At 41.6% G+C, this 12500-nt stretch overlaps 1 protein-coding gene across 1 annotated transcript in view; it reads right to left on the bottom strand.

The window, feature by feature from the left end:
* Nucleotides 1–5093: 5093 nt before the first annotated feature.
* Nucleotides 5094–12500, bottom strand: part of LOC135566634 (CD82 antigen-like) — a 9067-nt gene continuing 1660 nt past the window's right edge. The window contains exons 3-4 of the mRNA XM_065014303.1: nucleotides 11898–11981; nucleotides 5094–7133 (exon numbers count right to left, since the gene is read on the bottom strand). Of these exons, the coding sequence (XP_064870375.1) occupies nucleotides 7056–7133; nucleotides 11898–11981 (162 nt within the window). The 3' untranslated portion in view covers nucleotides 5094–7055. The remainder of the gene's footprint in view (nucleotides 7134–11897; nucleotides 11982–12500) is intronic.

A 12500-nucleotide genomic window follows, 5' to 3' on the forward strand; every position in this document is an offset into this window, starting at 1 on the left:
GACCACTACTATAGATCACTACTATAGACCACTCCTTTAGACCACTCCTTTAGACCACTACTTTAGCTCACTACTTTGGACCACTACCCTGGACCACTACTTTGGACCACTACTATAGACCACTACCCTAGACCACTACTATAGACCACTCCTTTAGACCACTCCTTTAGACCACTACTTTAGCTCACTACTTTGGACCACTACCCTGGACCACTACTTTGGACCACTCCTTTAGACCACTACTATAGACCACTACTTTAGCTCACTACTTTGGACCACTACCCTGGACCACTACCCTGGACCACTACCCTGGACCACTCCTTTGGACCACTACTTTGGACCTCATAGATTCAGCCCTTGGGGAGGAAGTGAGTAGTTTACCTTGACTCAGGATGGAGTTGTGAGTTCTCTGCAGACTGAAGACAGTGAGCGAAAGGGCAGATGTTGAGCTTTGAGACACAACACTAAAGGGATAGAAGGAGGAAAATGAGAAGGGGAACAAGATTTATGTTGAGTGTGAGATATGCATGTAGGATAGGATGCAGCTGGAGAGGGTGAGGAGAGGAAGTGGACATGCCTTAGACCCAGGGTGAATGTATGAGTCAGGGTCTTCAAGACTCTTCTCTCAACAGTAGCCTGTGTCAGTGTCATTGAGTTGGCTGGCTTGGTGTTGGAGTCTCCTATAGACAGGCAGCAGTAGAGACTCTTCTCTAAAACAGTAGCCTGTGTCAGTGTCATTGAGTTGGCTGGCTTGGTGTTGGAGTCTCCTATAGACAGGCAGCAACAGTACAGGGTCTAGATCCCCCCTTCCATAACACAATAGACTTTGTTTATTTCCAATCAGGATGTGATTAATGGAGATGTTGACTAGGATTGTACCCTAGCTCCCTCCTCCACTCCACTGTCCTCTTTGTGAATGAATACATCCCCATCAGGCCCTGTCCTGTTAATAGTACTGAATGACTTCCTGTCTGTGTCCTCATTACCCCTCATAGTGAGGTGAAATTACATTACTCTGAGTGTGTGTGTGTGTGTGTGTGTGTGTGTGTGTGTGTGTGTGTGTGTGTGTGTGTGTGTGTGCGTGCGTGCGTGCAAGATACAGAGCTCATCTTTCATAGAGATACTATCCCCCTCTACACACACACACACACACTACACCTTGTTTCTGTCTGCTGTTGTTCCCTCTGAAGAGAACTGCCATGATCCCATATGTATGACAAACATGTCTCCAGACACACACCACTACTCAACCAATCTACTCTGCTGTCTCAGTCACACACCACTACTCAACCAATCTACTCTGCTGTCTCAGTCACACCACTACTCAGCAATCTCTCTGCTGTCTCAGTCACACACCACTACTCAACCAATCTACTCCGTTGTCTCAGTCACACACCACTACTGTGTTCTCTGTGTGTGTGTAGCTGTAACATGTGTTCTCTATGTGTGTGTAGCTGTAACATGTGTTCTCTGTGTGTATGTTGCTGTAACATGTGTTCTCTGTGTGTATGTAGCTGTAACATGTGTTCTCTGTGTGTGTATGTAACATGTGTTCTCTGTGTGTGTGTAGCTGTAACATGTGTTCTCTGTGTGTATGTAGCTGTAACATGTGTTCTGTGTGTGTGTGTAGCTGTAACATGTGTTCTCTGTGTGTATGTAGCTGTAACATGTGTTTTCTGTGTGTGTGTAGCTGTAACATGTGTTCTCTGTGTGTGTATGTAGCTGTAACATGTGTTCTCTGTGTGTATGTAACATGTGTTCTCTGTGTGTATGTAGCTGTAACATGTGTTCTCTGTGTGTATGTAGCTGTAACATGTGTTCTCTGTGTGTATGTAGCTGTAACATGTGTTCTCTGTGTGTATGTAACATGTGTTCTCTGTGTGTATGTAGCTGTAACATGTGTTCTCTCTGTGTGTGTGTGTGTGTGTACTGTATGTGTGTTTTATCTGCTATAGCTAAAGGTGTACATAAGGTGTATATTTTTTAAATCTGTTTTCTAAATGATTCTACTTCTTGCATCAGTTACCTTATGTGGAATAGAGTTCCATGTAGTCATGGCTCTATGTAGTACTGTGAGCCTCCCAGAGTCTGTTCTGGATCTGGGGACTGTGAAGAAGAGACCCCCCCCCTGGTGGGATGTCTCATGGGGTATGCAATGGGTGTCCCAGCTTGTCTCGTGGGGTATGCAATGGGTGTCCCAGCTTGTCTCATGGGGTATGCAATGGGTGTCCCAGCTTGTCTCATGGGGTATGCAATGGGTGTCCCAGCTTGTCTCGTGGGGTATGCAATGGGTGTCCCAGCTTGTCTCATGGGGTATGCAATGGGTGTCCCAGCTTGTCTCATGGGGTATGCAATGGGTGTCCCAGCTTGTCTCGTGGGGTATGCAATGGGTGTCCCAGCTTGTCTCATGGGGTATGCAATGGGTGTCCCAGCTTGTCTCATGGGGTATGCAATGGGTGTCCCCAGCTTGTCTCGTGGGGTATGCAATGGGTGTCCCAGCTTTGTGTTCAGCTGTTTGAATGGACAGACTCACGTCAAATGCCTCTCACAAAGACAAGTAGTCAATGCAGTGAATCTCTCCTCTACTTTGAGCCAGGAGAGATTGACATGCATGTTATTGATGTTAGCTCTCGGAGTACATCTAAGGGCCCAGCTGTGCTGCTCTGTTCTGGGCCAACTGGAATTCGCCCGTGTTCTATTTTGCAACACTCGACCATCTGACTGGACAGGAGTCCAGGTGGGATCAAACTAGAGAACTGTAGGACTGGTTTAGTTGATAGTGATTGTCAAGAAAGCCGAGCAGCACTTTATTACAGACAGACCTGTTCCCCCATCTTAGCTTGGGCCTCCCGAGTGACGCAGCGGTCTAAGGCACTGCATCTCAGTGCTTAGTGGCGTCACTACAGACACCCTGGTTTGATTCCAGGCTGTATCACAACCGGACGTGATTGAGAGTCCCATAGGCGGTGCACAATTGGCCCAGCGCCGTCCGGGGTTTGCCGGTAGGCCGTCATTGTAAATAAGAATGTGTTCTTAACTGACTTGCCAAGTTAAATAAAGGTTAAATAATATTTTTTAATTATAATAATCTATGAGCCAGAATTACCTCAATTAGCCATAAAATCCCTAGTTTGAAAGTGATTGTTTTTCTAGAAGCTGTGCTGCACCATCTCCCCGACATTTTCCCCCACGTGGGCCAGCCGCCCAGCAATTAGAGTTCAACCAATGAGCTTCATCACCTCGCCGTATGAGTGACAGCTAGTAATAAGCATACTAGTGGAATGAACTGATTGACAGGCCCAACACATACAGTATACCACACAAGACATATACTACTAGTGGAATGAACTGATTCACTCTGACAGCCCCAACACATACAGTATACCACACAAGACATATACTACTAGTGGAATGAACTGATTCACTCTGACAGCCCCAACACATACAGTATACCACACACGACATATACTGCTATATACTACTAATGGAATGAACTGATTGACAGCCCCAACACATACAGTATACCATAATGACATATACTGCTATATACTACTAGTGGAATGAACTGATTGACAGCCCCAACACATACAGTACACCATACAAGACATATACTGCTATATACTACTAGAACACAAGCATGTGCTATCCCTCCAACACACAGTGTACATGCACAATGCTCTCACAGACAAGGGGCAACGTGCTCCAACAGACCATCATCAAGGGGCAACGTCCTCCAACTGACCATCATCAAGGGGCAACGTCCTCCAACTGACCATCATCAAGGAGCAACGTCCTCCAACTGACCATCATGAAGGAGCAACGTCCTCCAACTGACCATCATCAAGGGGCAACGTCCTCCAACTGACCATCATGAAGGAGCAACGTCCTCCAACTGACCATCATGAAGGAGCAACGTCCTCCAACTGACCATCATCAAGGAGCAACGTCCTCCAACTGACCATAGAACATCATCAAGGAGCAACGTCCTCCAACAGACCATCATCAAGGAGCAACGTCCTCCAACAGACCATCATCAAGGGACAACGTCCTCAACCATCATCAAGGAGACGTCCTCCAACTGACCATCATCAAGGAGTCCTCCAACTGACCATCATCCAACGTCCTCCAACTGACCATCATCAAGGAGCAACGTCCTCCAACAGACCATAGAACATCATCAAGGGACAACGTCCTCCAACAGACCATCATCAAGGGACAACGTCCTCCAACAGACCATAGAGGAATGCTGGAATGAAGACTCTCAGCCTGTTTGTGATCAGAGTCCTATAGCTCCCCCTACTGGATGAACGCTTTAACAGCTGGGAAGGAGACCTGGGAAGAGACTGGCACAACGTCTACACAACGTCTACAGGGGCGTTGGGCCCAGTAACTGAGAGGTTGCTGGATGCGTTCTGAGCAATGCAGTAATCCAACTGTTCCCTGGGCGATAAAGACGTGGTCGTCGATTAAGGCAGCCCCCCCACCTCTCTGATTCAGACGTGGTTGGGTTAAATGAGGAAGACACATTTAAGTTGAAGGCATTGAGTCTTCCACCTTTCACCCAACCCCTTCTGTTGGTCAGCAAATGGGAGGGTCTTCAGAGGTTAAATTAAATGTATTCGGTATGCACAAGGGAACCCGCACACCTGCAAAGCCCATGACACCTGCCTAAAGGTACTGTAAGTCTGAATGGGGAAATAACCTAACCTGGGGGGGGGGGCCCGTGAAGTGTCTCCAGGAGGGCATGTTGAGACAACCTGTAGAAACTCCTGTCCTCCTCATCTGGACCCTTTCCAACATGGACACTCCTTCTTCTGGACTCTCTCTGACTGGTGTTCAGCGCATCTTTAACCATTAAAACACGAGGGACTTCTACTAGTCTCCTCTTCCTGTTTGCTGTGTGTGTGGTGATAACGTGTGAATTGTGTCCCTGTCTCTTACTGGTTCTCTCTAACTGGATAGTTGTACCTATATCTGAACCGCCACTTCTTTTGGCGACCACCACATGGTATATGCTCTTTTTTCAGGGGGAATAGCGTGCTACATGTTTCTCAGATTTGATTCTCTGGAGAAATCGACAGACACACAATAAGTCAGTCTTATTCCATGTTTATTGACCAAATCAAAACAGAGTCAATGGGGTGAGTATACGTCGACTGATCAAGCTAGTAGACAGAAGCTCATCAAGTTCTAAATGAATAGTCCTACCGGTAAAAAAAAAAAAAAAAATGACACCAAGGTCAAAGGTTATCAAATCAGACAACAAAACAAAAGAAGAAAAGCCTAAATATAAAACAAAAACCTTAATTCAAAAGTTAAAAAATATACATTAATTTAATTCTGAATGATTTACTGTACATAAAGAATTTCTGGTCCAAAATGGATATTTTCTCAAGAACAAAACGGACGTTTTTCCTCTTTAAAAAACCAGAACCTTCTGTTATTTAAATCTGCTCTTCACTCACAGAAAAAGGTCACATAACAATTGTTTTTTGTTGATCAGGGTTAAAACAAAATGGTTCATTTCTTAACGAAACGCGTATGTTTGTCTTCTGAAGGAAAATTAGATATTTACGTGAAAGCCGTCATCACAAAAACAAGATGAAAAGCTTCAGAGTAACTCACAACCCAAAAGATGCCACGATCAACATAAAATTCATAACAAAGTATTCTGTTTGTCATCAAAAGATAATTGTAAACTGAGACTTTCTTTGCCACTGTGGGAGGGGGATAATTAAGAGCCCCTTTAAGAGCCCCTTTAAGAGCCCCTTTAAGAGCCCCTTTAAGAGCAGTCATTCACTAGATTCAGGGATGATTTGTTTCTTGAGCGGATGGTCAAGGAGCCGGAACACAAATCATTTGTAGACTGAAAATTGACCTCAAGAAGACCAAATAGATATAATATTTATCTTAAACTTAATCATTTCAAAGCTTGCTTAGATTTGTATACAGTCACATACATCCCTCTGTTACGCATGGGAATACTATAGAACAGATTTACATATATCTATCTAGCTCAGAAAACATAGGGCAGCAAATAATATCCCCTGTGGGCCACCAGTTGGGGAAGACCCCCCCCCTACGAGCCAAGCCCCCCCCCCCCCCCCCTACTTTAAAGTAGCAGAATTCTGGTCCTCTTTAGTATCTCATTATAACTATTACTTTAAACAAAACTATCAAGAAAAATATCAAAACTGCACAAAAAAAAGAAATACATGGAAAAGAAAACATGCAATGAACAAAAAACATCTTCACAAAAGAACACAGATTCAGAGGCTCACGAAATACCAAACTAAATTATATACAAGGTACTATAACAAACAAAAATGCATAACTCCTCAAAACACTGAAGAACAGAAAATAAAAACTCTTCCCCGAACTCTTCCTCTTCTAGTCAGGTCAACTCGATAACAACCGTTAACCGAACTTGAGATCTGTGAACGAAACTCACATTTTCACAAATCTCCTAATTAAATTCTCCAATTGAAAATCTCACATTTTTACATTTTCAATTCATGAAAGTTACCCATGCATATCTGAAGTTAGGATTGGACCTATGAGAGCTGACAAACAATGCCGATCATGATTGATTCCTGATGATAAAAATGGATCTTTCCCCAGAAGTCAAGGATGTGGTAGACTGCATCTGCCGAGGTAGGAGACGACCCTCCATCTCTTTCTACATCCTCGTCTTCTCTGTCCTCTCTCCACGCTTCCTGTCCTCACTTTCTCCACATCTCTCTTTCCTGTTGTCTCTGTGACCCGGTCTGGTCTCGTCTTCCTCTCTAATCCATAACTACAGTCTCTAAAGTGCTCCGATGGAAACTGGACTGACAGAAAAGACAAGTCCCTCCCCCCAAAAAATACAAACAAAAACAAAACAAAAATTAAACAAAAAAAAATGAAAGAAAATAAACATCTGCACCGAACGTGTGTGTGTGTGTGTGTGTGTGTGTGTGTGTGTGTGTCTGTGTGTCTGTGTGTCTGCGTGTGTGTGTGTCTGCGTGTGTGTGTGTGTGTGTGTGTGTGTGTCATAGCGTCCCCCGTCATCATCTTCAGTACTTTGGCACTTTGGTGTAATCCTCAGTGTGTACGCTCTTACACAGCCCTATGGACAGGATCATACCCAGGAGCTGTGGAGGGTAGAGGTCAGAGGTCAGGTTAACAGTATCACTACATCTAAAGCCTCTCAGGAGGGTTCTCTCAATAGCTGTGATCAATGTATGCTCCTGTAGCAGGAAGTGTCTACATACATTGAAAAACAAGAGCTGCTGTCTTGGAAGTCACGTGGATTAAGGTCAGAGGTCAGAAGCTGTTTCTGACGGGCATTTATTCCTCTTAATGATAAATATTTGTCTGGCTGAGAGACCTGCCTGACAGATTCTATAGAATGTATATGTTATTCTGGTCCTATAGAATGTTGTTCTGGTCCTATAGAATGTATATGTTATTCTGGTCCTATAGAATGTTGTTCTGGTCCAGTAGAATGTATATGTTGTTCTGGTCCTATAGAATGTTGTTCTGGTCCAGTAGAATGTATATGTTGTTCTGGTCCTATAGAATGTTGTTCTGGTCCAGTAGAATGTATAGGTTGTTCTGGTCCTATAGAATGTTGTTCTGGTCCAGTAGAATGTATATGTTGTTCTGGTCCTATAGAATGTTGTTCTGGTCCAGCAGAATGTATATGTTGTTCTGGTCCAGTAGAATGTATATGTTGTTCTGGTCCAGTAGAATGTATATGTTGTTCTGGTCCAGTAGAATGTATATGTTGTTCTGGTCCTATAGAATGTATATGTTGTTCTGGTCCAGTAGAATGTATATGTTGTTCTGGTCCAGTAGAATGTATATGTTGTTCTGGTCCAGTAGAATGTATATGTTGTTCTGGTCCAGTAGAATGTATATGTTGTTCTGGTCCAGTAGAATGTATATGTTGTTATGGTCCTATAAAATGTATATGTTGTTCTGGTCCAGTAGAATGTATATGTTGTTCTGGTCCTATAGAATGTTGTTCTGGTCCTATAGAATGTTGTTCTGGTCCTATAGAATGTATATGTTGTTCTGGTCCTATAGAATGCATATGTTGTTCTGGTCCTATAGAATGTATATGTTGTTCTGGTCCTATAGAATGTCTATGTTGTTCGGGTCCTATAGAATGTATATGTTGTTCTGGTCCAGTAGAATGTATATGTTGTTCTGGTCCAGTAGAATGTACATGTTGTTCTGGTCCTATATAATGTTGTTCTGGTCCTATAGAATGTTGTTCTGGTAATATAGAATGCATATGTTGTTCTGGTCCTATAGAATGTATGTGTTGTTCTGGTCCTATAGAATGTATGTGTTGTTCTGGTCCTCTAGAATGTTGTTCTGGTCCTATAGAATGTTGTTCTGGTCCTATAGAATGTATATGTTGTTCTGGTCCTATAGAATGTATATGTTGTTCTGGTCCTATAGAATGTATATGTTGTTCTGGTCCTATAGAATGTATATGTTGTTCTGGTCCTATAGAATGTATATGTTGTTCTGGTCCAGTAAAATGTATATGTTGTTCTGGTCCTATAAAATGTTGTTCTGGTCCAGTAGAATGTATATGTTGTTCTGGTCCTATAGAATGTACATGTTGTTCTGGTCCAGTAGAATGTATATGCTGTTCTGGTCCTATAAAATGTTGTTCTGGTCCTATAGAATGTATATGTTGTTCTGGTCCTATAGAATGTATATGTTGTTCTGGTCCTATAGAATGTTGTTCTGGTCCTATAGAATGTATATGTTGTTCTGGTCCTATAGAATGTATATGTTGTTCTGGTCCTATAGAATGTTGTTCTGGTCATATATAATGTTGTTCTGGTCATATAGAATGTTGTTCTGGTCCAGTAGAAGGTATATGTTATTCTGGTCCTATAGAATGTATATGTTGTTCGGGTCCTATAGAATGTGGTTCTGGTCCAGTAAAATGTATATGTTGTTCTGGTCCTATAAAATGTTGTTCTGGTCCAGTAGAATGTATATGTTGTTCTGGTCCTATAGAATGTACATGTTGTTCTGGTCCTATAGAATGTTGTTCTGGTCATATAGAATGTTGTTCTGGTCATATAGAATGTTGTTCTGGTCCAGTAGAAGGTATATGTTATTCTGGTCCTATAGAATGTATATGTTGTTCGGGTCCTATAGAATGTGGTTCTGGTCCAGTAAAATGTATATGTTGTTCTGGTCCTATAGAATGTTGTTCTGGTCCAGTAGAATGTATATGTTGTTCTGGTCCTATAGAATGTACATGTTGTTCTGGTCCTATAGAATGTTGTTCTGGTCATATAGAATGTTGTTCTGGTCATATAGAATGTTGTTCTGGTCCAGTAGAAGGTATATGTTATTCTGGTCCTATAGAATGTATATGTTGTTCGGGTCCTATAGAATGTGGTTCTGGTCCAGTAAAATGTATATGTTGTTCTGGTCCTATAAAATGTTGTTCTGGTCCAGTAGAATGTATATGTTGTTCTGGTCCTATAGAATGTACATGTTGTTCTGGTCCTATAGAATGTATATGTTGTTCTGGTCCTATAGAATGTATATGTTGTTCTGGTCCTATAGAATGTATATGTTGTTCTGGTCCAGTAAAATGTATATGTTGTTCTGGTCCTATAAAATGTTGTTCTGGTCCAGTAGAATGTATATGTTGTTCTGGTCCTATAGAATGTACATGTTGTTCTGGTCCAGTAGAATGTATATGCTGTTCTGGTCCTATAAAATGTTGTTCTGGTCCTATAGAATGTATATGTTGTTCTGGTCCTATAGAATGTATATGTTGTTCTGGTCCTATAGAATGTTGTTCTGGTCCTATAGAATGTATATGTTGTTCTGGTCCTATAGAATGTATATGTTGTTCTGGTCCTATAGAATGTTGTTCTGGTCATATAGAATGTTGTTCTGGTCATATAGAATGTTGTTCTGGTCCAGTAGAAGGTATATGTTATTCTGGTCCTATAGAATGTATATGTTGTTCGGGTCCTATAGAATGTGGTTCTGGTCCAGTAAAATGTATATGTTGTTCTGGTCCTATAGAATGTTGTTCTGGTCCAGTAGAATGTATATGTTGTTCTGGTCCTATAGAATGTACATGTTGTTCTGGTCCTATAGAATGTTGTTCTGGTCATATAGAATGTTGTTCTGGTCATATAGAATGTTGTTCTGGTCCAGTAGAAGGTATATGTTATTCTGGTCCTATAGAATGTATATGTTGTTCGGTCCTATAGAATGTGGTTCTGGTCCAGTAAAATGTATATGTTGTTCTGGTCCTATAAAATGTTGTTCTGGTCCAGTAGAATGTATATGTTGTTCTGGTCCTATAGAATGTACATGTTGTTCTGGTCCTATAGAATGTATATGTTGTTCTGGTCCTATAGAATGTATATGTTGTTCTGGTCCTATAGAATGTATATGTTGTTCTGGTCCAGTAAAATGTATATGTTGTTCTGGTCCTATAAAATGTTGTTCTGGTCCAGTAGAATGTATATGTTGTTCTGGTCCTATAGAATGTACATGTTGTTCTGGTCCAGTAGAATGTATATGCTGTTCTGGTCCTATAAAATGTTGTTCTGGTCCTATAGAATGTATATGTTGTTCTGGTCCTATAGAATGTATATGTTGTTCTGGTCCTATAGAATGTTGTTCTGGTCCTATAGAATGTATATGTTGTTCTGGTCCTATAGAATGTATATGTTGTTCTGGTCCTATAGAATGTTGTTCTGGTCATATATAATGTTGTTCTGGTCATATAGAATGTTGTTCTGGTCCAGTAGAAGGTATATGTTATTCTGGTCCTATAGAATGTATATGTTGTTCGGGTCCTATAGAATGTGGTTCTGGTCCAGTAAAATGTATATGTTGTTCTGGTCCTATAAAATGTTGTTCTGGTCCAGTAGAATGTATATGTTGTTCTGGTCCTATAGAATGTACATGTTGTTCTGGTCCTATAGAATGTTGTTCTGGTCATATAGAATGTTGTTCTGGTCATATAGAATGTTGTTCTGGTCCAGTAGAAGGTATATGTTATTCTGGTCCTATAGAATGTATATGTTGTTCGGGTCCTATAGAATGTGGTTCTGGTCCAGTAAAATGTATATGTTGTTCTGGTCCTATAGAATGTTGTTCTGGTCCAGTAGAATGTATATGTTGTTCTGGTCCTATAGAATGTACATGTTGTTCTGGTCCTATAGAATGTTGTTCTGGTCATATAGAATGTTGTTCTGGTCATATAGAATGTTGTTCTGGTCCAGTAGAAGGTATATGTTATTCTGGTCCTATAGAATGTATATGTTGTTCGGGTCCTATAGAATGTGGTTCTGGTCCAGTAAAATGTATATGTTGTTCTGGTCCTATAAAATGTTGTTCTGGTCCAGTAGAATGTATATGTTGTTCTGGTCCTATAGAATGTACATGTTGTTCTGGTCCAGTAGAATGTATATGTTGTTCTGGTCCAGTAGAATGTATATGTTGTTCTGGTCCAGTAGAATGTATATGTTGTTCTGGTCCAGTAAAATGTATATGTTGTTCTGGTCCTATATAATGTTGTTCTGGTCCAGTAGAATGTATATGTTGTTCTGGTCCTATAGAATGTACATGTTGTTCTGGTCCAGTAGAATGTATATGTTGTTCTGGTCTAGTAGAATGTATATGTTATTCTGGTCCAGTAGAATGTATATGTTATTCTGGTCCTATAGAATGTATATGTTGTTCTGGTCCAGTAGAATGTATATGTTGTTCTGGTCCAGTAGAATGTATATGTTGTTCTGCTCCAGTAGAATGTATATGTTGTTCTGCTCCAGTAGAATGTATATGTTGTTCTGGTCCTATAGAATGTATATGTTGTGCTGGTCCTATAGAATGTATTAGTTGTTCTTTACCTCAATGACAGCCACTCCCAGGCAGACCCCCAGGATCACTCCAACGTTGGCAAACAGCCAGCTCTCTACACTGGAGTTACAGCCCTAAGGGACAGACAGACAGAGAGAGCGACAGACAGACAGAGAGAGCGACAGACAGACAGAGAGAGCGACAGACAGACAGAGCGACAGACAGACAGAGCGACAGACAGAGAGAGCGACAGACAGAGAGAGCGACAGACAGAGAGAGCGACAGACAGAGAGAGCGACAGACAGAGAGAGCGACAGACAGAGAGAGCGACAGACAGAGAGAGCGACAGACAGAGAGAGCGACAGACAGAGAGAGCGACAGACAGAGAGAGCGACAGACAGAGAGAGCGACAGACAGACAGAGCGACAGAGAGAGCGACAGACAGACAGAGACAGAGACGTATATTAAACACAGTCCAATATATTAACAGATGAGGGTGGTGTTGAGTGATGTTTATGTTGTAAGTATCTCAGTGATGGAGTCAAACACTGTGACCATATTTCAATGGAACAGACTTCCATGGAGTACTGATACACGAGTAGCACAATGACAAGCCTAATGTAGGAGTGTTCTCTCAATCAATCAACCAATCA

Source organism: Oncorhynchus nerka, unplaced genomic scaffold (assembly GCF_034236695.1).
Source record: "Oncorhynchus nerka isolate Pitt River unplaced genomic scaffold, Oner_Uvic_2.0 unplaced_scaffold_3908, whole genome shotgun sequence".
Taxonomy (NCBI): Eukaryota; Metazoa; Chordata; class Actinopteri; order Salmoniformes; family Salmonidae; genus Oncorhynchus; species Oncorhynchus nerka.